Source organism: Aedes aegypti, chromosome 2, assembly GCF_002204515.2.
Source record: "Aedes aegypti strain LVP_AGWG chromosome 2, AaegL5.0 Primary Assembly, whole genome shotgun sequence".
NCBI lineage: Eukaryota > Metazoa > Arthropoda > Insecta > Diptera > Culicidae > Aedes > Aedes aegypti.
Genome location: NC_035108.1, coordinates 216,340,290 through 216,366,995, shown reverse-complemented (window position 1 = coordinate 216,366,995; position 26,706 = coordinate 216,340,290). Strand labels below are relative to the sequence as shown.

Genomic DNA, 26,706 nt, shown 5'->3' with positions numbered 1-26,706 from the left:
GCGATTTCTACAAGAATTTTTATGAAAATCGTCAAAAGTGTCATAAAAGGTTATATTATTTCCTTGAGATCAGAACATATTAAATTATTGACTAAATCTCCTGCAAGAAAAAAATGGTATTCTTTTATTTTCAATGAAAATTTTCTGAGTACTTTTGAATAAATCTGAAAGATGCATTGACAAATTCCGAAGAAATATAGAGTTTCTATAGCTGAGAACAAGTTTACAGTTTCTACTAGATGTTTCAAACAAAAATTGTAAATTGTGGTAAAATGCAAATTTTTAAAGAAATTCTCCTGTACATGTCGGACCATTTGCTTTCAAGCAGAGTTTTAAAACTTTTCGTTCTGAATAACTGGAAAGAATTTTAGAGCTTATGCCAGAAATACAACTCGAAAGCCATAGCAATCCTTTACAAAATTATGATTCTTAAACAAAGACCAACCTCATAATAGTAATTGTTATATTTTCTGAGATGTGATAGGATGGTTTTGATTCATTAGACATTTATAGAAATATCATTTTTCAGGAAGGAAAATTCTCTAGGATTTAAAAAGAAATATTTTTATTTGAAATTTTGCGTAGATTTAGTCAAGACATTATTTAAAAGCTTTATTGCAAAACTGCTGTTTGTAAATCAATTAAAAAAATATTTGAAATATATCGATCCTTTCAAGTAATTGCTATTACCATTCAAATTGAAAGCATTCTTTACAGTGAGATATGCGAGTGATCGAAACATACAGTCTAACTTTTAGCATGCATACAAATTTGAATGATACAAATCTTTGTTTCTTCTCATTAACAAACTTAATTTATGTGTATTTATTTGAACTTCAAACTTTAAAAATATATATAGGAATAAACAATATCTTTTGAAATACTTATTGCATATTTTGTTAAAGCCTTTCAAAACCTGTTTTGTATGTTTCTTTATTATGTCCTATTTTTTTTTGGAATTGTTACTAATAATAAGCCCTAATTTAATACCTTTCAGAATTTTACCGAGTGATTCACGCATTTTGGCGCCCCTTTAGGCTGGCGCCCTTGGCGGGTGCCAACCTGGCCAACCGCACGCTACGGCACTGACCAAGATTTTCGCATATTTTTGATCAGGATTTTGACACTCCGTGTTATGATTCTCGAAATAACCTATGCAGGAGAATAACACTGGATGGAATTCTGGCAGAATTCTGAGTATTATTTTTTTTTAAATCCTGGGCATTATTCTCACAGATCTAAAAATGGGAAAGATTGTCCAAAATATCGTTGGCAAGATTGTTGCATAATTTCGAATGGGACTATCCCAAAATCCAGCAGGATGTTTCGTTTTTTGATTTCTTACTGACTTTTGTCAGATTTCATGCGAATGCTTGCATTTATAAACGTGGCCTATAATATAAAATTATTTTTCTAAATTTTGCGAGATTTAGAAATAAAAAAAGGTTGGATAACCCTGCTTTATAATTTGTAAAAGTTGTATGCACCATTCTGCGCTAGAAGCAAGTATCCAGGCCTAAACTTTCCCTTGAAAATAAAAAGTAGTTTATAAATAACGATGTCATATATAAAGCTAGTGTAAAGTCATCTTAAAAAAAAACTTGGATTTTTTGTATGGAAAACAACTTTTTAAAATCAAAATGAGCTTTGGAAAAAGCTATGACAAAAAATTGTCATTGATTGTCTTTCGACATTTGGCCCTAAGCCTTCATTTACAGCGGCATATATGGTCGGCGTTAAGTCAGAGTGGACCAAGTGACATTTTTCATAATTTGAGAACAATGGGTTCAAAGTCTAACACTCTGTAATTTTTGAACTCGTTTTAATTTTGGTTCAATATTTGTACACATTTTTGTATTACTTTCAAACAATAAAACGTGAAGTGATAATCATGAAAAATCATAATCCAAACCTCAGATACAACGATTTTTTGATGGACTATATGTATTTGGTCCACTCTGATTGAACTAAAGACCACCGTTCAGTGAGTTGGTTCACTCTGACTGAACAATTTCTAGGAAAATAACACTCATTTAATGCTTCCATGGTCAAACTGGGTGCATATGTTTAAGATAAGCAGATTATCGAGACCCTTCGACACCAGTATAGTAAATTCTTCAATAATCCATATAGTCAATACCGAAATCAGTGGCATTACGATAGCTTGAAAATTAAGGTTTGACAGGGTCAGGGCATTGAAGACTACAAATATTTAAATACGCGTTCAGTCAGAGTGGACCAAGTAAAAATCATGAGTGCCGGCCAAAATATACTGGTCCAATAAGCGGGTCCTAGGACATTCCATACATACACCATAGAACTACAACTTCTATCGAACTCCGAAATTGATTCAAAAAATGCAATATTCTATCAGTTTATTGCTTTTCAACACTTGGTCCGCTCTGTCTGCACAGAAATTGTTGCAATTTATGACCACCCATCCAAACATGGAAAATGGTCAAAAATCAAAATCAAATGCATCGAATAAACTAATATTTATAAATTTCTTTTGGTAGAAGAATCATCCGATGTCGAAAAATCTGACAAATCTCTTGAAATATTTTTCATTTCCTCATATTCTTCGGCGAGCTGATCATTTTCGCTATTATGGTAATAAGCACTTGGTCCACTCTGACTGCATACTTTTATCGATTTTTTTTGATCATTCAAAGTGAATTTATTACATGTCTCTCGCAGTTTACAACATTCATCAAATCTGATCAAAATGAAACGTAGGTAAGGTAATTTCGCATTTAATTAGATAATAATCCAATTTTCCCAAGTTTTGTACTTGGTCCCCTCTGACTTAACGCCGACCATATCTAAAAAAGTATAACACATAGAAGAATTGTCAAAGTTGGTTCGATTAGTCAATTCTATAAGTTTGTTGAAGACACCATATGTCTATCTGAATGATATGAAAAAATAAATAATTTTTCATCTCACTGCTAGGAGGATGGATCACAAAACATTTTGCATCAAACAATGTCGCGAAAGTCAACGGTTTGGACCCTATTCAAGGAGACATCTACAAATTAAAACAATATGCAATAGTTCAATACATCGTGGAATTCTTTCAAAATCGATGGAATGCCACTAGAGTGTCCATCCCGGGACATCCCGGGACAAAAAATCCCGGGATTTGATTAATTTCGGGATTTCTCGTTTCCCGGGATTTTATTTGTGATATCCCGGGAATCCCGGGATTCCCGAAATTTACGTAGAATTTGATGAAAACCACTGAATTTCAATTGTTAATGACATTTTTCCTTACTATCAACCTAATCAAGAATAAACAAGTAATTATTTTCATGAAAATATCAATTTACCAAGTAAGAAACACATAGTTTTATTTGTCTAGTTGCAAAGTTGTAATGCTTTTTTTTCAACATTAGCCATTTTTATAAGCCTATGCTGAGATAACAAATTTGAAAGTACACATAAACTACCACAAATTGCAAGTCGGTACCATCTGTAAAAAGTAGGCACTGATAAAATTAACTGAGAAGTTTTCAATCTCGTTTTTCATACAAATATTCAAAAAAAAAAATCCAGGAGATTGGAACATGTTTCAATTTCAATGAAACTTTCATAATTTGCTCTTTACTCCGTGCAATGGGACTTACATGCGTTTACTTCTTATTATGGGACAATCCGACTTGGTGTTCTTTCCTAATTTTACTGAACAAAAAGTGATTTCTAGTTAGTGCAGCTGAAAGATCATTAGAAGATATAATAAAAACTAATATCAGCTCAACTTGGACCAAAATGCAGATGGCACTGACTTGCGATTTACGGCAATAAACTTCAGTCAATAATTTTCAGTAATTACATATGTTTTAGCATAATCTACAATAGCTTCAATGATCTTCGATCGTTTCTTTTGTTCTAAAGTTTTTATGGCTTTTCAAATGTTTGAAGCCAATTGCTTTAATATTATGACTTAAGTTTTTATCATGCTTGCATTCATAAATGTTATAGATAATTTGAAAAAATACATAGCAAACCCGTAATTAGTCAAGCTAAGTTTTGATTTCTGTTAGGTTTCTTCATCAGAATATCTGAAATGTGATATGCTATAATTAAAATATTAAAATTTACATTATCTGTTTATTTCATTGAAAAAACATTGTATTGTTAAATTTGAACTTCCATTTCAACCGAAATGCCAATTTTATTAAAAAAATTTAAATCCCGGGATCCCGGGATTTCCCGGGAAAAGCATAGAATTTTGTCCTGAATCCCGGGACGAGAAAAATGGTCGGGAATTGGACACTCTAAATGCCACCATTATTTTCACACATGGACAAAATTTAAAAATTTGAATGTTTTTGTCTTATTTTTAATTCACAGTACTATTCACAAAAAAAAGATCAAATATAACTGCAATGTTATGCATCTCATCGGATGAATTTCGTAGTTAGATGCATTTGCCCGTTTTGCCCTGTTTCGCCTCCTAAAAATAGCATCCATGTACGTATATCATTATTTTTGTGTTGTATTCCATTCTCCATCCACACAAACCGACGACGACGACGACGGAGACGATGTAGAACTATATCCGTGAGCCGCACGGCAAAGGCACAGTTGTTTTCAACTCGTCGCTACGAAAAGTCGCAAATATTTAACTGTGCGTTCGAAACTCTTCAACAAAGAGAAGAAAAAAAAATCTGGTTTCCAGTGAACTCAATTGATTGATGAAATCCATTTTGTCAGAGAAAATAGGAGTGATAATCAACAGTGTCAATCATTGTGTTATATTTGCCAAACGGAAAAAACTTGACTTTGAAAGGGGTGTTGTAATTCAGCTGACTTGTCCTGTGAACAAATCAGTCGCGAGTTTGATATTGAGCTAACAGCCGAGAGAGACCAAAGAAGTGGTAGCATGAGTGAAGGAGTTTGTTGAAAAAATTGGAAACAATTTCACCAGACAAAGCCTCGTGTCGCGAATGAACAACTTTTTGAGAAAGTCGATTGTTGCAAACTAGTGTTAAATAAAATCGTGAAAATGCTGTCCACGTTGATCAGAGCCGGTTCCCTGCAGACCATGGGTCGCCAGTTTGCTCGGTCGGTAGAGACCCCGGTGCAGATGCAGCATGCCAGGTTCATCTCCAAGAGCAGCGAGGTCAACTCGGACTACATGACCATGCGAGAGAACCAGACCCAGAAAGTCAGCCGTGACTACAACAGCAAGTTGCAGGTCAGGCTGAAGAAAGTATCGAGGTAAGTGCTCTTTGCTCTAACTATTCGTTTCAGTCAGTGACCTTATTTCGTGAACATCGCCTACTAAATTTCTTCATGTTGCATACCTATACCTATTTTCCATTGGTTACTATCATAGCCGGGTTCGCACCAGAAGAAAGTCCGTATATGGGGCAGACTATGCAATTCTTCCGCATTTGGTGCAAACTATAGACTATATAGGCTTGACTCCCAGCTAACAAAGTATAGTGAGAGTGAAAACCGACAAGGAAAAACAAATAGTGACCATTGCAGCTCAACGAACAGTCACGTCCCATCGCACAAACGCAATTTATGCGATTGCGCAATACGCACCAAACGGAAGCGAAACAGTGGTAGAGAAGTGTCCTACAGAGCCGGGTGTTGTATCGAGTAAATCACCTGCAGATATCCCATTTTCCTTATGCGATGGAAATGTGACACAATTCGATATGGTTATCTGTAGTAATTGTTTCACTTGAAGTACCTAGACGACAGGCCTGTCCTCCTTTTTAAAAAGAAAGTCTTTGATGTCCACGATCGTTTCTCCTTGAAGGAGTCTATGGTCCAACTTTCAACTGATTGCATTGAGATCGGGAGGTGCATCAAACAAGTTTTGAGTTTTTGGATAATTTACAAGTTTCAAAATGTCCTAACAAAACACAAAGGTTACAAAAATAATTTCTAGATTACGAAATTTCAGCTATTTATGTATATTAGAAGTAAGTATATCTATATATTTATTGGTTCTACATCTTCAACACTTATGGTTGCACAGATTGTGACTTAACCTAGGTTATCTATCCTGTCATCTCTTTATATAGGCTATTAGAAGTTCAAAAAGGAATATCTAGATCAAGGTTTTTTTTGATTGATTGAAGTTGAAAAACGTTGCAAGTCACCCCGTTTGACGGTATTGCTGAAAAACCCCAAAAACTTGGTGAAACAAGATTTTTATTCTAATCCAAATAAAAAATTGCATTTTTATCTAGAATTTCAAAATCCTGAACAAATAGGTATTTATTTGATTTGAAGCTAAACTTTTCAAGGCTCGGAATTGGTGTATGTTATTAATAGCACGTGACTTTGATAATTGCATATTTTTAATATCATCCTTCCTCGTAAAATAAGTCATCGGAAAATGTTTTTCCCGGTAACCTTTTCGAAATTAATATCGGTTCTTAATTTTTGATACTATATTTCGCATACAAAGGTGCTATAAGCATTTCAATTATTCCAAAGTTTTTACATTCAGCAGCACTCGTTGTAATACGCAATTCATGATAGGTACCCAGACAACCAAAATGTATGAATAACGAAATCACCTGGAGGCTTTGTATATGCAAAATTTCACTTATAAGATGTCGCGGAAAGGCCTTCTACGTACAGAAGTGAAGGCGATATACGCATATATTATGTGATGAATACAGCATACAATGCGAGATTGTAAATTTTCTACCGAACTAACCTGTGATCTTATGCAACTTATCCAATGATAACAAATGTTGATTTGACAGCTTTTACGGATTGATACGACTTACTTTGTACGAGTGTACGGGACGAAACAAAATGTACAAATGAACTCAGAAAAAAGCGTTTTATGCGACGATTTTAACCACCATGTTTTGCGGTTTTCAAATAGTTTGTATGAATAAACGAGTTATTACATGAACTTTTATGTGACTTCTTGTTGTTGTTGTTTTGTAACTTATCACAAAAGTTATGATATTTGTTAATTGTCCAAAGACATCATAAACTTTGACCCGAGTCCTTGTAGGATGCCAGTCAAGGTAATGGTGTGGACTTGAAAATCAGAACATTTATGAAAAGTGGACAGGTCAGAAAATATTATCATCAATTCAGTTCGATCAAAGTTGGCATTGCCCACACGACAGGGAACGTGTGTGATCCAAAGTCCATCTCCGGCTAGACAGGTTTTTATCGGGCACTCTTCTCGACGCTCCTATATGAGCTAGTAGATAGAGCACCAGCAGCGTTATCGTCTTCCATGTTTTGTTTGCTTCTTTCGTTTTAAGCCCCTCGCGAAGTCGACTCGAAAAGCCGTCGTGAGCTCAGCAAGAAGCCACGATATGGTCGTCGCAGCCTACTATTTACCAACAGTGATGATTCGACGAGAAAATGAATTGAATGCGTATTTTGTAAGAATTATTGTGTCACCACGGTCACCACAGTCATAGCAAACGTTAAAATGCCTATGTTGGAAAAAGAAAAATAAACGCAAACGAAAAAAAGTGCATGAAATGCATTAGAGTTTTTTCGTTGCTCGTCTTCTTTGGTAGGCTCGCACGCAAATGCTCGGTTGTTACTCAATGAAACTCAATTCAATTTCAGTGCAGCATAGGTAAATGGCCACTAGACGTATATTTTTAGAATGCTTGCAGCGGAGATGTCATGCTACAGTGGCTTTTATGTAATCTATTTTAATCGCACCAATTGATCTGAAAGTTTATGATAGATGCGGTAATTGTTTAACGAATGTTGTTTAACCAAATAACGCCTCAACATTTCTAAAATTATTAGAAATCAGATGCATGGTACACTCAAAATATATCTTTCTACAGATAAATCATGTCATTACAGATACTACTGTTTACATACGGCATCGGACATATAAAATGCACCAAAGTAGTTTTCCCATGCAAAATGGTCAACTTCAAATAGCGACGGAGATATATCGTTTCTCAACCGATTCTTTTTATTTTTTCTGTGACGAAAACAAAAAGTGAGAAACAAAATTTGCTTCAGTTTAAATTACCATTCGATTTTATGGCCAATTTTGAAATCGAAATGTTTACTAAACTGAGGTATACCTGTAATAATCGATTGTGCGAAGTAGCACACATGTCATAATTGAGGCATATTAACTATTATATGACCATATCTGGTCATATACAAATCTATTGGTATGCCTTAATGCCTTAATTGTAACATGTATATTACTCAGGTAATCCGCTAATGTTGGATTCCCGAATGTCACATCCTCAAACGTCAGTTCCTCGAATGCTCCATTTCCCCGAAAACTTTTTGACACTCATAAATGTCGTGACCAAGTCATTTCAACGTAATATGAAATGAATGCTATGTTTGGAATGATACTGATAAAGAATTGAAAAAAAAAAAAATCATTTCAAAATGATGGCTTTTAGAGAAAACTACCCATGTAACATTAATAGCTGAATAACAGCTTATTCAGCTAAAAGGATGGCTCATTTCAGCTAAATAAGCTGTTATTCATCTGTCAATGTTACTTGGGTAGTACAATTATAATAACCATATCTCAACTTGAACCGCTCCTTCCAATACAAGCATCTTTTATTACCTCTTTCTTACTGTTTTTATAACATTTTCTCCTTTGAGTCATACATATGTTGTAAAAACGATATCCATGCAAATATTGACTCAACACAGACAAAATTAACGCGCCCGGTAATACAAGCCCAAACAAAACGCACGACCGACGACCGTGGTTTGCTTTGGTATGCCTTTGGATCATCTGCTGATCGCGTGATTTTGCTCAACACTTGACACTGGATGGTATGCAAATTTCAGTACGGCGTAAAACTTTGGCCGCCGATCGACACGGTCGAGGTTGATTGGCTTTTTCTACCCTGTAGGATCTAACCACACACCTTTTTGGAATGTTGTTGCTAATTAAATTCAAAAAGTTTGCTGCTCCAAAGCAATGGACACCTGTGTGTTCCATATCTTCTTTTCGCACCGGCTGTGGAAAATGATGATGTGACTGACCGCCGCCCGGTGAATCAGAAGAATATTCAAAAATAAACTCGCTAATTTACTTTCTGTGCGAGTCCGCATGCACTCGAGTATTGGCTCACCGTCCTCCAGTCCAATAGTGCGAGAAAACAGGTTAAAGCCTGAAGCCAGTATGTTTATGTCTAGGTGGATACTCCGTCTTTACGAAAAGAGTTTCACTCCACTCTACAGAACTCCACGCGCGCGAAAGTATTTAGTTGAGGGAAGAACACATATTTTTACCGGGCGACGAGTTTGGAAGAGGGGCGCGGTTTGTTTTGCTTCGTGGTAAATACTGTGGAATATACTACGCAGTTTCCCATGCAAAGGCAAGCTTTAGAGAGGTGGAATTTCGCTACTTGCCATGGCCGGCCGGGTTTGGAAAGGAAACGTTCTGTAGCTGAACGAAATAATAATCGGGAAACATCACCGATGATTTCTGTAGCTATCATTAGTTGTTCTCAATAGAAACATTTAAGTAATATCTTATTTTAAGAATATTTTACTATTTCAATTAAATAATATTCTGCATTTGAAAACATGTTCTGATAACTTGATGTAAATATCAGCAATTGAATTAGAAAAATCTAAGAAGATATCTAAACATTATAATAGAGTGTATAAGGATTGGCATATTAAATTCAAACCATTTTTTTTTTGTTGATATGTATACAATACAGAAATTCAATAGTAAACCTTTAAGAAATGTTGCCTATTTTTAACCTTTTTCCATCTACATTGCACACTTCAATAATTTCACAGATTCCTGTAAAATCTCAACAGCTGAACAGTTTGGTAATAGTAGTTTACGCAACAAGTTTCAGAAAGACGATTTTTACAGCACGAGCCGTACATTTATCCAACGAGACTTGCCGAGTTGGATAACTGCAACGAGGGCTGTAAAAATCGAGTTCTGCAACGAGTTGCCTACAACATTTTTGGCAATTTCATAAAAGGTCATTTGAGGGTATCAGAAATCATATCGAGATACGTTCACCATTATTTTTCAGTTTCAGAAAATTGTTGAAAAATACTGATCCATTCACAAAGCGTTTGTATAGTTCAATCAGTTCAATCTTCTTCTTCTTCTTCTTCTTCTTCTTCTTAGCATTAACGTCCCCACTGGGATAGAGCCTGCTTCTCAGCTTAGTGTTCTTATGAGCACTTCCACAGTTATTAACTGAGCTAATTTCGCATTCGTATATCGTGTGGCAGGTACGATTATATTCTATGATCAGGGAAGTCATGGAAATTTCCATTACGAAAAGATCCTGTGCCGATCGGGAATCGAACTCAGACACCTTCAGCATGGCTTTGCTTTGTAGCCGCGGACTCTAACCACTCGGCTAAGAAAGGCCCAGTTCAATATTGCTTACAAATATTGGCAGCTCAACTATGAATTCCAACATGTATTTTACCTAAGTCAATTTAATCCGTGGTCAAATCTTAATCACGGTACTTCAAACTTCCATCACGATCTTGCTATTTGACCAAAACTAATCGAAAGCAGTTAATACAAATGTTTCAAATTAGTGCAGTTTGTGAGAAGCCGAAAACAATTGGATTTCGCTATGACGAATTAGGTTAATTTACGCCTCACATGTTGCGCTGGTCTTTCAATTAGCATGATTATTTTACTGTAGGAATAATTCGTCCCCTTGATGCTACAACTAGATAACTCGAAATTTGAAATTTTTGACTTCAATTTGTCAAAACAGTTTTCTTAATTAGATCTGCAAAATATCCACAGGTCTTAAGCGTGTGATTCAAAATATACAAGTTAAAGATCATTTTTCAATCATAATCTCTGCGATTAACCATCACCTTGTTAAATGGTCATACTTTCAAAGTTGCACATCTCAAAATTTTGATTTTCGAGTTATCTAGTTGTAGCATTAAGGGGACGAATTGTGCTAAATGAAAGATTACACTCAGGTGTTGCTGGCAATGCGTCGCTTTTCTCTACTGGAATATTTGTCTATATTATAAAACATCTGTTGATCGAAATTACCGTAAATCGGGTCAATTTGTATAATCCTGTTGAGTAAAGAACTCTCAAGACTCACATAATTCGGTGCAGGAAATTGTGCATGTCTTAATACGATTTAGATGTACTCAATTGATGTTTGAGTAAAGTAATCAGACAATCCTGGATTTGATCAACCTGTCCCGCATCACCAAGCGTCCCGGAAAACGTCCCGGTTTGAAGAGATAATCACAAATAATGGAATTCGTACTTAAAATATGAATAATGAAAACTGATTCTAATTAAGATTAAGAAGAAATGAAAGATTTTTATCAAGTTTGTAACAGAATCCACATATCTAGATAATATCTTAAAAGAAATTTGTTCTTCTTATTATAAAATTTATTTTAAAATACAGTGCATGTTTGAAAAACTATAAAAAAATCCTAAAAAACTTGAAACTTTTATATTTTTTCTTGTAAAAAAACATTGTTTTCAGGGTTTTATATGTTTTGTGAAAAGTTGAAATCTTAAGCTTTCATTCCATGAAAAAAGATTGATAATTGGTGAGCTGTTGAAAAGTTACGATTTTTTTAAATAAAAAATCTAATGCGCTAAGACCTACAGTGTGTACCGATAAAAAATGACTGATTTTTTATTTTCAAAAAAATATATCACAAAAACTAAAAAACATACATTGCTGAAAATTTGACAGTAAGCGTAAAATTTTCTGAACTTCCAAGAAAAAAATTAGAACAGCAATAGCTCCTTATGTTCCGAGGTCTTCAAAACACGAAAAAAACGTTTTTTTTTTATTTTTTAATAAAAAAAAAACATTTTTCGTGAAATTTAATGTTTTTCTTGAAAAGTTCATCCAAGAAAATTGAAAATCGGTCATGCGGTTCAAAAGTTATAATCTAAAAAAAATTTCGAAATCGCGATTTTTCTGGTCACCATATTTCGGAAATGGTCACCCCCAATCAAAGAATCCAAGAACACGTGTATCCTTATTTCGAATAAGGAACAAAATAGCAAATTTTCACGGAATTCGGTGACCCACTACATCGGTTTTTCATGGAATGAAGCCTGACCATTATGCACTGGTAGAAATGTTCACAATATTTCAGCCGGAGTTGGGACGAAAATCGAACGGATTTTTTTATAAATGAAGCTTATGATTTGGTTCAAATTCTGTGTGTCATCGCTACTTACAATCTTTAAATAATTTACATTAGTTCTGTTCTCAAAATATGTTCTTATTTCTGCAAAAATTTTGCTCAGATTCAATTCCGAATTCAGAGGATTTTATTAAGCAAACTAACTCACCGGATGTAGCTCAGAGTAATGCTATATTTAGAACCTTTCTTGGATTATATTCAGTCCACAATCTTATAGTACCGTTTTGATTCATATTACGGACACTTAAGGCCTCAGTGAATTATAACCCATCAAAAAGCACATAAAATAAATCATTCTGTATGATTCTTCCGCGTTATCGAGCCTCCAAAACACTTAACTTTCGAATGGCGGGTGAAGATTTTGGTTCCGCAACATGAATAATTTTAAATTAATAGAATTGTGTTGACTTTCCATGATTCTTATTCCGCACGGTTCCTTACTTTTGTCTCATATTCCGGACACTTTGATTCAAATTCCGGACAGCTCATGTTAATCATAAATAGAAAAGTCAAACCATCAGTTGAAATCGTCAGATCATTCAAGAAACGTCTAATGCAGCTAAGCATTATAAATTTTCAGAGATATTCATGGAAAAAATGTATTAAAACGAGCCTCAGAAGTGAGAACTTTTGAACGACAAAAATTGAAAAATTTCGTGTGAAATGTTTCCCATACAAAGAAGAGTGTCCGTAATTTGAAGCTGTCCGTAATATGAATCAAAACGGTATACAGTTCGAAATCTAAAAATTCAAACCTTAAAAATTTTGGTTTGAAATTATCACGTGATTTAAATTGAAATTGTTACTTATTTTGTTATTTTATATCTGTAAAATACTAAAAACCACTACTGTTTATGGAAATCACACTTTAATATATGGAATTTTGAGCAAAAGTACAAAACAGTCATGACCTTGAAAAATCTATTAATTTATATGATTAATAAATGTGCACTTTCTAGTATTCCTTACACTTATTTTCAATAGTTTACAAATTGTGTCCCGCACTGAAGTCAAATATGACTGGTCACTTTATCTTTGAGGTGAAACCGTAGTCATGAGTAGGGGTACAAATCAGATGAAACATCTCGGAAACCAAAGATGATCGTCACATCTTTGGCTTCCGAGATGTTTCACCTGAACAAAACTTCAAATGTTGTTCAATGTTCTACAATGGTAAAAGTAAATAATTTGAATAAAACCCAAACATATTAGCATTGAAATCTTGCTTAAATTAATGAATATAACCAGAGTGACCGGATATTGGTACCGTTTGGATTTTGATTCATCACGGTACTCATCTCGATGAAAAACTCGATTTTTACAGTACTTGTCGATACCTACACTTCGATGAGTAAAATTAAAAAGATCTATAAAAACATCTTCCGTTAGGTGTAAAATAGCATGAAACTAAGGTAAAGAACTAAAAGAGTTGTTATATATAAGACTTTTAGATAGTTTCGATGATTGGTAGGTATATCATTTTGAGATCTTAAAAAAAAACCCTGAAACATATTTGCGGATTCATGAGTAGAAGCAATGAACTGGTAATAAAATCCTGAGATTTATGCGATAAATATAAGAGATAAAAGAGTTATATCAAAATATGACTGTTTGATTAGCAGAAGACGGGGTAAGATCACCCGCCAGGGTAAGATTGGCCATGGCCCCCGGGACCCACACATTTCAGAAGTCCCCACAAATCTCGACAAAAATATTTATAGTTAAACTTTTACGAATAATTAGAATCAATGATTTAGTACATATTTTTAGGAAACGTATCATATGGTTTGAAAGATCCATTAGTACCTTAAAATAAAGAAAACCATAGTGGAGGCATGAGAGCATGGTTCGTTTCAAAATGTGCTCCCACAATTATATGTTTTGTATTTGTCAAACATTTCAACATTAAATAGATTTTGTCATAATGTGGAAGGCATTGGAAAATTCATTATTATTATTATTATTAATAATAATATTATTATCTTTATTAACGAGATTTGCAGCCCGAGGCTGGCTCATTTCGGAGATGGAATATTTATCAACCACTTTACCATTTGAAAAGAGTTTCTCTTCTTCCAACGATGGAGTTCAAAGCAACAATGTTACAATCTGCGCCCTAACTGTTCTAAATTTAGGCACCGATGATGTACTCAATCATATTTCGCTTTGCTCCGATTGTGTGTAAAACAGTTGAGAACCGCTAATCCACGTGGATCGCGACACGTTTCCAGTGACAAAAAACGAAACTGCGACCACGCAGATAAGACGTGAAGTTGGTAAACAGTGTTCCTCTTTCGCACAATCAATGATGGCTCGGTCAGACAAAAGGCCTACGTGCCACGAGGACCGTTTTCCATCTACTACCTACATATTATGTAGTATACGGTGTGGTGTTGCTTCTCTCCACCTATGCCAAGGTTAGTGGCTGCGATGCAAAGTCCTTCGAATGAAGTTGTTGACTTGGTTTTTTTGCGTTGCCATTATCTTGTAGGCCATAACGAATTGAATCTTCGGAAACAGATTTTATCTTCTGAAAATGCGTTGCACTTAAAAATAGATTCCCCATTGTTATCTGTTTCCATTTTTACACGACGATGCATATCAGCGTGAAACTTGTATAAAAAATAAAGTAGATCAGCTAGCAGCAGAAAAAAAAACACGAAAACAATTGATAAGAATCAGTTTGTGTCGGGTGCCAATCACGGGACTACCGGATCGGGAATTGCTAATATTTACTCACATCAATCCAACCTAAAAGGCGTAGTAAGTACCGCACGGCTGGGGAACATCAAATGCGCGATGTAATTTACATTCGCGAAGCTGTTGTTGTTGTTCAGACGCTTGCATGGCACTCCAGTTTGAATTTTATTATCAAGGTCAACAGGCTAGTCGCCAGGGGGACGGGGGATGTATTTTATAATACTTTAGGAAAAAATGAAGTAAAATGCATATTTTTTGTTAATTGATCAATAACATCTAAGTATGATTGATGTATGGAAATTTGGGAATTCATTAAGTTTATTGACGGAATTTATAAATGCAAATCGGAATCTAAGTTCCATATACTGCGTGATGTATGCGGTAGGTTTTCATTACAAAAAAAAATTAAAAATCTTTAAAAGAAAATAGCGCTCTGTCAAATTTTCAGACATTTTGGTAATAATGAAATATTCTTTTCTGTAATTCTCTATGGTTCGAAGAACAAGATAAGATTTAAAGATGATCAGTTTGTATTTACAATGACGTACTACTCATAACATTTGTCAAATATTCTCCAAAGTAATTTCCATATCAATCGTGGGCCACCTGGAAAATAAGATTATGAAACATTTTTTAATCGTTCTAATGCTGTATGTATAACCCTATTCAAATATTTCTACAGTGCATTTTGACCAGTTTCTCTCAATATCACTCATCGATCACATGTTCACTATTCCTGGAGATGCGAAGTGGAGCGTGGTTGGTAGATATTTGATAATATTCACTATAAGCGATGGTAGGTGCCGGGCTGCACAACAACTACCACACCTGCTCCCCTTCCACTCACTGCGTCAAGTGCCGGTAGATTATCGTTAGTCGCTTGGCAGGGATACAGCAAAATTGTGGATTGCTGAACAAACATATTTTGCGATTATAGAACTGACATTGATCTTTATCACCTTATCTACAGGATTGTAAACAGAATCTTAAAAAGATTAAATATGTGAAATAGTTTCCATTCGCTTTTTATAGGTCCTATGACTTCACAAGCACGTAAAGCTATTTCATTCATTGGATGAGGGAGCTTTTATTGTTGAAAACAAGTTTACATATACTCAGCCGGGGTTTTAAAAATAGAACACTTAATCAGGAGTGGACAGATAAAACTGACAGTTAAAATTGTATAATAAGAGGTGAAGTAATCTGTTTATGAGCAGATTGTTGACTTAATTCTTCATCAGTCAACAGGTTTACGAGAAGATGCTAAATAAATAAACGTAAAGAAGTAGATTTCTTTTAATATGATCATCTACCTGATTCGTGATGTTGTCAGATGATTGATGAACTCACAATGCACTTTTTTACTTTATAGTAGAGAAAATAAGCGTTAACATAAGAAATACAATTTAATGCTTAATAATTTAAGGGATTCAGCATTTCAAAATGATGTAACTGCATTGAAAAAAAGATAAATGGCCAATAAACAATGAAACTATTTCAATTGGTCGGCATTAAGTCAGAGGGAACCAAGTACTAAACTTGGGAAAATTGGATTTTTTTTCAGTAGATGCGAAATTACCTTACCTCCATTTCACTTTGATCAGATTTGATGAAAGCTGTAAACTACGAGAGATATGTAGGTAATACATTTACTTTGGATGATCACTAAAAATCGATAAAAGTGTGCAGTCAGAGTGGACCATGTTCTTATTACCATAACAGCGAAAATGATCAGCGCGCTGAGGAATGCGAAGCAATGAAAAAAAAAAATCAATAGATTTATCAGATTATTTGACATCGAATGATTCTTCTACTTATCCACCAATAGAAATTCATAAATATTACTTAATTCGATGCATTTGATTTAGATTTTTGACCATTTACTATATTTGGATGGGTGGTCTGAAATTGCAAAAATTTCTGTGCAGACAGAGCGGACCAAGTGTTGAAATGCAATAATTTTTTTGATTATTGCATTTTTGAGTAGATTTCAGAGTCCGATAGAAGTTTATAGTTAATAGTTCTATGGTGTATGTATGGAATGTCCTAGAACCCGCTTATTGGACAAAATACTGGTACAGCACTCAAGATTTTCACTTGGTCCACTTTGACTGAACCTCTTCAATGCCCTGACCCTGCAAAACCCTAATTTTAAAGCTATCGTAATGCCACTGGTTTCGGGATTGATTATTGAATTTTTAAAAGATTTACGATACTGGTGTCGAAGGAACCACCTCACTGAATGGTGGTCTTCAGTTCAGTCAAAGTAAACAAAGTACACATAGTCCATAAACAATCGTTCTATCAGAGGTTTGGATTATGATTTTTCATGATTATCACATCACATCATATTGTTTGAAAGTAACTCAAAGATGTGTAGAAATATTGATTCAAAATTTTAACGAGTTAAAAAATTACAAAGCATTAGACTTTGAGCCAATTTTTCTCAAAATATGAAAAATGTCATTTGGAGTCAGAGTGGACTTAAGCTTTCAAAACGACCAATAAATGACCAAGTTCACAAAGTTCTCGATTCATTATTAACAAAAATGTCTTAACCAAACTATCAGATATAAATAAACGTTTGTTTGGAGAACAACTATGCAGTAAATGGTGGCATATAGATAACTTTGTAGTGTAAAGCTTATTCAAAATGCTTGGACATATCCTATGACTTTTAAGGTAAAGATGAATCGAAGCCAAACTTCAAACTTCCAAGAGCTCAAATCTGAATAACCAGACAACTGATTAAGCTGAAAAGTGACTAATCGATCAAGTTCTCAGCTTGAATGAATATCTGGTTCTTCACATTAAATACGTTAAAATCCAATAATAGATACAAAAGATTCTTCTTCACTACTTTCCATAGGAACATTATAAAGTTTCTACCATATAATCATCTAAAAGTTCCACTAACTTTATCTCCAGGAATGTCTTAGCCTTAACTCCTCTTGAATTCCTTCAGAAATCCTACCTGAAATTACTATTGAACAATTTTTAAGAGATGCTTCCAATGAATCATTTTAGGATTTTTTCACGAATTTCTTCCAAAACTCATTCAATTCTTTTCTTGATATATTCGGAAAATATTTGTTTGAAAATCACTGATATCAATTATGCTGGTTTTCAGCCAAGAATTCCTTTACCTGGGAAATTAATCAGGAGATTCTTAAAGTAATACTTTCATAGTTTGGAAAAAAAATCATCCAGGAGTATATTTTGAAGCTTCTACAATAATATCAGTAATTCTCCAAGGACCTCTTTGCATTCTCTTAAATTTCAGAGATTGGTGCAAAAATTTATCCAGAGATTTTTATATGGATTGTCACAATTAATTCCCAGAGGTTTTTCGTACGATTTCCTTAAGGCTAACTCCAGAAATTCGTTCGAAAACGAATTATGAGATATTAACACGTCAAAGTGATAGAAATAATAAAAGCATCGAAACAGTTCTTGAAATAGCAGGAATTAACATTCAATATTCGTATTTTATAACAGTTACAAGCTTTATAATTCATTTGCTAATACCACATTTGTGGCTGATTCAAATGTTTCTGGATTAAAATTGCGAAATTAGGCATAGATCTTTTGCATAACATAGTGATAGTCAGGGATTTAACTCTGAGAAAATTGAGAGAAACTCTCACTTATCGCTTTCTGTAGCGAACAATCATGATCCGTAGTACTTCACGAGAGCCTGTATAACGTCTACTGGTACAGCTCTAATTACATCGGTGAGTAACAGCGCATGATAAAACCCATCTGAATGAGCTCGAATCCTGAGGGATACAATTGCCATCGATATCTGGGGATCGTTTATCTTGCCAGTGCAATAAAACACATATCCCCAATGCAAAACGAGCGAGAAAAATCATCGGTCTCTTTGGGGCTTTCGTTCTCTGCTGTTATTTATCATACTTGTTACAACTTGCGAAACAATGCCGAACATGGAGCGATGCAGATGGAATATTTTTCTTCGCTTACTTTGATCGTGCTTCGAAATCAAATGAGAATGAATTCTACTTTGGTCAATGATAGTTATTACTTCGTATCTGCTCAACAATTCATCAGGAATTTCTATACGATTCTTTCATGGCCAGATCAGATTCTTTAAATTCCTGTGAAGGTTGTTTAACGAATGCTCCCAGTGATTTTACTTTAGATCATTTACAGAAATTGGAAATTTTTTGAAGAGTTCTTGAGGAAATTCATGTCAGGATCCTATGCCTAAAAAGGAGTAAAAGGATGCTTGAAAAATAGAGTGAAGTTCGTGAGAAAACATTTAAGTATTTTAGGAAGGATACTTGAACAATAGGAACCTCTGAGAAAAGTCTGATGATATCCCTAGAAGAACTTTAGAGTGTAATGAATTTCGACACATGGCTTTCGAACATCGCAAGTTACTACTCCAAAGTTGAGCTTGGAATTTATTCTTGATTCAACTGCACTTTGTTTTTATCAAATCATTGCAGATTTGATCTTGACCTTGAATCAAGCTAAGGGTCTTCAAATATGGTAATGCTATCTGTTTCAGTTTTCTATGCAAGTTTATTTCTCTTCATAAAATTGATCAAATTCCTTAAAATGTTAAGCAATTAGATGAATTTGAATATTATGATTATATTAATAGTAAAATGAAGGTTTACAACCCATTCACACTTAATCGTAGAATTTTACTTCAGTAAAGTTAGTTCGGCATTTAACTAACTAAGCCCGTAAAACATATTTTTACTGAAATCTCGTTCAAGCAGTATTAGCAGTAACTCAATTTCTCACAACTCATGCTTGAGATTTTTCATGTGTGAGTTGTCAATCATGCAACTCAGCAGTCAAAAAATCATGGATGAGTTGGCTCACCTTTTTAACTCATTGTCTCGTATTTCCACAGTTTACTCACACACGGCAATAATTTCTTGTTAGTCTGGTAAAATTATGTTAATCCTTTCTAACGTAAACAACAACATTCGGGTTTCACGAATTTTTGCCGGGTTTTGCGACTGAATCATTTTTTACGGTTTGAGTTGATTGAGTTGATTTTGCATCAAAATCTCAAGCGTGAGATCTCTAATGAGTTTGCTCTCACGGGAGAGTGTATTGAGCGATTTTTGCGATTTTTGACACCTGGGTTGATTTCACTTTGTGCAGTTAGCTGTTGGGTTCTCGGCAATTATTTTTGCCGGCCTCGGCGAAATAAATTAAGTGTGTTCCAGGGTGACAAAATTTCAAAAAATTCCACGCTGTCTAAAAATAGCCAAATAGGATAATGTGTTGAAATATTACTATTTTTCAGGTTAATATTACTATTTCAAATGTATTTTGACTAACAGAAGAAAAAAAAAATCGAAATTTCCCTAACTCGATGGTCCCTTAATTATCGAGTTAGGGAGAGTTGACTGTAATTTGTTGTTTCGCTGCCACGATCCTTGGTATAAACACGAGGTGTTTTGAAACTTTTTTTTGTCACAGCTAAATTTATGATAAGTTTCGGATCGTGTGCGGAGAGCTAGGTTTTTGGTTGACTCCAATGATTTCCAAGGAACATTCCCATGACGCTTTCTGCAATGAGAATAAATACAGAATAGAATCTTTGAAAAATTTGGACATAGGATTAATCTTCATCGCTGCAAAACAGCTGATTTTGATTTTGTATTAATCCTGTGCGATTATTAAAAGTAAAAGACTTTTAGTATTCGGTTATTTGACCAGTTAAGACTTTAAAATTTATGAATCTGTTAGCAATTTAACAAAACCTCAAGATTCTAGCAATTTAACAAAACCGCAAGATTGAGGAAATCAATGTCTGATTCCTAGACATTCTGTTAAAACTTAAGTCTGCCATTTTAAAAGAATTGAAATATCTCGTCTCTCGTATTTCATAGAAAATGTGTGGAGGCCTGATTTAGGCATAAAGTGCTCGGATTGACTTAAAATTTTCACCGCAGCTCAGAAATTACATGCACTATACTCAACAGAAAAGTTACTATATTTTAAGCACAAACTTTTGAGTTGTTCCAAATTTCCCATTTTGCAAAAAGTGGCTTAAATTCAATTTGAAAATATTTTGAAAACAATCAATTTTACTGAAAACCATTTTACAAACTTGTTTGTCTTAACAAATTGACAATTTTGCAAAAGAGCATGCTCTAAATATATCGATTCCAAAATTATTTAAAATTTCATAATTTTTTGTCAAATTTGAAGATTTATGATAATTTAACTCAGAAAATTGCACGTTGTTTCCAAGCTGCGTTGAGAATTTCATGTCAATCGAACTACTAGAAGCCGAGATCCAAGCTTCCAAACTGTTCCATTTTGTATGAAAAAACGGCCAATGCGTACTTTGTTCTGCCCAGATGACCGTAAAAAAGGTGTTAAAATTTGGCGTAAGGTGCGTAATTTCCTCTGTAAACATATAGATACGTTATCTGTGTACATAAATATGCCAAATGTTTTCACTACTCAGATAACTCGATATAGCACACCATAGAGTTGTCGCACAAATAACATTTATTTAGCTTATCATTCGTATAGCGCCAACCAATGAACAACTTTTTTTACTGATACCCTCAACTCTCGTTCCCCTTTCTTCCAGGACCCTATCCACTCTTAACAACTCGATTCCGGAAGCGGCCTCACAGACCATCGTCACCAAAAGCGACGCCCGCGAGTTTATGGCCGTCTTTCCTGATCTAGTCCGTGATTTGACTGAGTATTGTAAGAAGTATGACAACACATTGGCCCCCAAGTGGTTCGTCAAGGCACTGCAGTACAATGTGCCACAGGGCAAGAAGAACCGTGGACTGGCTGCGGTATTGGCCTATCGGATGCTGTCCAAGAGCGAGGATCTGACACCGGAAAACATCCGAAGAGCTCACTACCTGGGTTGGGTCATTGAAATGGTAAGACTCGGATGTTGATGTCGTGTGCTTGTTAATGATAAGGGTCGTAAAATGTGTGATTGACTAATTACCGGAATACATTTGTTTATCTGCAAAAAATGCAAGACTCGCTTGAGCCGCACAAGTCAGAGAGATTAAGAATAGCTTATCAGCAACTTCGCGTTGGTCTTCCTTATCAGTTGCAAGTTTATGACCAATTGTTTGCTTCTGTTGATTCTCCCTGTTGATGTTGAAACCTAAATTTGCAATGCAAACAGAATCAGGCCATACAAAAGATTTCTTATTGTTGCGGATGCTATGTGGCACTATCGTCAAGAAGTTATTCTAGACTTTTCTCGTTAACCTTTCCGCTAGGTTAGCACAAGGAGGGTGCTGTCAGTAAGAGCAACGATTATAATAGCATTTGCATTTCCAGTTCAGATCAGTTAACTGACGTCAATCGAGCTCGTTGTAATCCCTTATCTCGGATCTTTTTCTTTGACTCTTCTCACCTATGAAAGCGATGATGGCTATTCCCATTTTTTCTTTTTTCAGTTCCAAGCTGTGTTCCTTATTTGTGATGATGCAATGGACGGCAGTCAAACTCGCCGTGGTCAGCCATGTTGGTACAAACTGGAGGACGTTAAACTGTCGGGCATCAACGATGCCCTCATGATCGATGCAGCAATTTTCTACGTGCTTAAGAAGCAGTTCGGTGATGAGCCTTACTACTCCAAATTGGTCGAGACCTTTAATGAAATTAAGTTCATCACAACCATCGGACAATCGCTCGACTTGCGATCGGCGCGCATGGATGTCACAAAATACACAATGGATCTGTACAAATCCATCGTTTGCCACAAGACTGCCTATTATACGTTCTACCTCCCGGTGGCGCTGGCCATGCACATGACTGGGTAAGTTTGATAGGACTAATTCTACTGAAGTGAGAGATCCATAACGTTTCATTTATGTTATTCTGACGCAAAACATTCAGTTATCTCTAATGCGTTTCACATTTCATTTTATACATTTATTTCATTGAGCTTAAATGACCTAAGTGTCTAAATTATTTATTCCATTTATGATCCCTTCAGGTGACTTAAAGTCAATTGAGAAATCATTCAATTTAACCTTGAACAAACGTTCAATTTCGTCGTCATAAGTGAAAAATTTGTGTCTCTTCTTTTCAAGATGTTAAAAAAAGTTCAGGATCTTAAAGGGTTTCCTGCATATCGCGACAATCTCCTTTCTTTGGAAGTGAAACTTTGATTGCCCTAATGGAGTTTAAGATTTTCTGCCTACATCCTCCAAATTTGGTAATACTGACCACGTTTGGCGACACCCTTTGCTTCCTCACTTGAGTCGAAGAACCTGGGCTAGATTGCATATCTATGCTATTCTCAACATTACTTATTCATCATGAAATTCAAAGAAACGTTATTCCTGTCATTTTTACAATATATATATCAACAGTTTTAAAACAACAAAATTATGTTTTCCTCTCTTCTCCAGTTTCACCGATCCGGAAGTGTTCCGCCAAACCAAAACCATTCTGCTGGAGATTGGCCTGTTCTATCAGACTCAGGATGATTTCCTGGATTGCTTCGGTGATCCGGCCGTTACTGGTAAGATCGGTACCGACATCGAGGAAGGAAAGTGCACTTGGTTGTCCGTCGTGGCAATGCAGCGCGCTTCCGACGAGCAGAAGGAGCTCATGAAGCAGTGCTATGGTTCCAGTGGTAAGTTCATTGGAAGACATCAATCGTAAAACCCAACTAACATCATTTCTCCTTTTGTAGATCCAGAGAAGGTAGCCCGTGTGAAGAAGCTGTACGAAGAGCTGGGTCTGCCAACGACCTATGCCATCTACGAGGAAGAGTCCTACAACATGATCAAAACTCACATACAGCAAATTTCCAGGGGACTCCCGCACGAGCTATTCTTCAAGATTATGGAGAAGATTTACCGTCGAGATTGTTAAACTATATCATCCGATTTTTGCTTGGATGAGACAACCAGAGAAGGGTTGTGACAGAATATTTGTAGCTTTTAGGAACCTAATCCTACGTGTACTCCCCCACAATAAGACTGGCCCAAACTGTCCGCCAGTGTGCTAATTGATATAGAATAGAGCAATGGCTGAGGTTTTTAGAAAATTTTAGCCATCAGTACGTTTACTTAATCGTTCATTGTACAGCAACGATGATTCGTGATGATGTGTTTCGTGTTTTAGTCAGGATGAATTGTGTTTTGATATGTTCAATCCCAGATGATGAATCGCATTTAAAAATTCACACAAAAATTTCATTTCTACTATATGGTCGGACTAATCAAAGCAATTGAACATAAACATTGTCTAATTTTAGATTTTTAATAGAGAAGCCTTACATTGTACGAATTAATTTTGATCTTTGGTATATTGAATGCAGTCAGGTATAAGTAATTTATCTTAAGCACAAACAATAACTGTTTGATAATTATTCGTGTAAAAAAGATCATTATTAATATATTAAATGCAGAACAATAAAAACGTATTGAATTTTTCTTTCGATGACTTCTATCAAAAATAAATGAGCTTTATACGGTTTTAAATATAGTCATGAGTGAGATGAATAAATGAACAAGTAACCAGTTCCGCGCGTACGCAATTTCTTTTTGCAGGCAGAAGTTTTGATACTTTCTAAAGCGTAGTCGCAGCTAACAAGAAAAGTTCTGCTTTCTACCAAAGTAATTTTGACTGCTGATCTCCAAGAAGCCAAATGTCACTTCTACAGTAGAAGATCTACTTGTGAAATAATTGAGCGAAACAACTCCCAAAACAATGCTAAAAAGTATCACAAAATCAAAAAGATTTTAATAAACACTGTAAATTTTTTATAGTTGCTTGTCAGATTTGAAGTGCCATTTATGATTTTTCTTTGTTGTTCATTGTGATGCCTATTTTTTTTATTTGTTTTTGCTGTTTTTGCGATTTGTTTAGCAAAAACATGTTTTGAAATTCTCAAATGCTGTTTTGAATTGCTAGTTCAGTTTTATAAGCTCTGATGACTATTGATGAGATTATAATTATTACCACGACCAAATGAAGGGTGAATTGTTTTATTTAGATTCTGGTCTTGCTCCTGTTACTATTCAAATTCCCCATGAAGCAATTTTCAATTCTATCTCTTCAACTTTCAATTATTTTTGGAATACTAGTAGGTATGTTCCGTTTTTATCAACACGATCGACAGTTTTCAGTTGAAAAAAATGGAAAAATGTTCAGGAGGAGCTTTGAGATTGCTCATTCGTATAGGATTGCAATGGATTTAAATTGCAGACTATGATGGAAGGATATGATTCTGATATAAATCGTTAATCGTTTAAGTAGTTTGGTCGATAAAATCTATTAAAACGATAATCACAACGTACTACACACATGGAGAAAAGTCATCCATAAGTCGATATATGAAGGGACCATCGGAAGTCTCGGGTATGGAACAGAAATGCTTTGACACGGAAACCGTCTTCAGACTGTAACTTGACACTAGACAACGGACAGGCATGCTCCAGTGGCACAGCCGAGAAACATTCCTGACGAAAATTTCAACGCCTGAAGTGGGAATCGAACCCATAATAACGCGTTGTGCTTAAATGCTTGACGACACTAACCGCACGGCCACGAGGCCCACCTCTGGAAAGTTGTTTGATAGGACCATCATAGTAACCATGTAGGGGAACATGGTCCAAGACGCAATGATGGGGTAATATGGCTCACCTCATTAAATCATTCCTAGAACATTTCAATTTGTATTCTTTGCCAAACGATGCTTAAATATGATTACCCAAGAGTTGCCGCCACAACCTTTGGACATATACTCATAATCTTGGGATATTCGAAACAAAATGCTTTAGAAAATTCCTTAGGAAAATTCTTAAAGGAATTCCACGGGAAAAAAACACTTACTTATTTTTTGGAGAAATCTTGGAATGTTTGGGAAAATACCTAAATTCTCAATAAATTTCTAGAATAAAATCATGAAAAAATCGTTTATATGAGCAGTAATACTGTACTAATGTCACGTGGAAATTAAAAAAAAAGAGAAATGTCTGACCTGATTATATGACGAAGAATCAAACTCTTATCTTCTAGTTCCTACTAGATTACGTATTGTTTTTTTCTGTTTCATGTTTGGTCCATTTTTGGTCTCTTTTTAATTCCTATCTAGTTTTTTTCTAGTCCTAGTCTTAAACTTCGTTAAGAAAGCTTTTGTTGCAGTTGGAAAAGTCACGTTAGAAAATCGTTTATTCGAACTTAAGCAAAAGGATTGTACTCTACTTGTTTATCCAAATCATTTTCTAATCTTTTTTTTTCTCTTGAAGTCAACAAAATTCCATTCTGAATGTGCTGATATTTTGTTTTAATAATTTCATTTAAACTCATAAATTTTGCATAAATTCCTTAAAATGAAGTTGAATATTTCAAATCGTATGATGCGATTCAAAAAGTATGTACTGTCACATTGATTATAATTATTCGAAAAAGTTTAACTACAAATATGTTTGTCAAGATTTGTGGGGGCCCCTAAAATGTGGGGGCCCGGGGGCCATGGCCCCCTCGGCCCCCCATAAATGCGGCCCTGCTGTAGCGGCAATTAGAGGCCATTTTTTTAACATGTACAAGTATATTAACGTTTCCTTGCTATAGCGGAACGGTTGTATATCATGTTGGTCTTTAAGCGACTTTTGCAGCAACTATCTCAGGGTGATCTTCCATTGCCATCGTTTACGAAACTAAATCTTTAAAAAGATCCTAATGACACCTACAAAACTGAGTAAAGGAAGTGGGTACCAACGTCCAATAAGAGACTTTTTTTTTATTTTTTTAAGGCGCTCTGTGCTCGTGGCCACTACTGTGCCGGAATCAGTTGATCTGTAGCTTCTTCTTTACCGATACAGATCTATTTTCAACTTATCTATATTTACATCTTTCTTTCACTCTCTCCTA

General features: G+C 35.1%; 1 protein-coding gene across 1 annotated transcript; it reads left to right on the top strand.

Moving 5' to 3' along the window:
* The first annotated feature begins 4,583 nt into the window (after positions 1–4,583).
* Positions 4,584–24,249, top strand: LOC5578269 (farnesyl pyrophosphate synthase). The gene is made up of 5 exons (XM_001663746.2): positions 4,584–5,223; positions 21,431–21,737; positions 22,272–22,633; positions 23,232–23,458; positions 23,519–24,249. The coding sequence occupies exons 1-5, from the start codon at positions 5,009–5,011 to the stop codon at positions 23,698–23,700; spliced, it is 1,293 nt and encodes a 430-aa protein (XP_001663796.1). The 5' UTR covers positions 4,584–5,008; the 3' UTR covers positions 23,701–24,249.
* Positions 24,250–26,706: the final 2,457 nt, after the last annotated feature.

Coding starts and splice junctions, on each gene's coding strand:
- LOC5578269 (XM_001663746.2), top strand. CDS start 5,009: ATGCTGTCCACGTTGATCAGAGCCGGTTCCCTGCAGACCATGGGTCGC. Junction 5,224..21,430: donor AGGCTGAAGAAAGTATCGAG/GTAAGTGCTCTT, acceptor CCTTTCTTCCAG/GACCCTATCCACTCTTAACA. Junction 21,738..22,271: donor TGGGTTGGGTCATTGAAATG/GTAAGACTCGGA, acceptor TTCTTTTTTCAG/TTCCAAGCTGTGTTCCTTAT.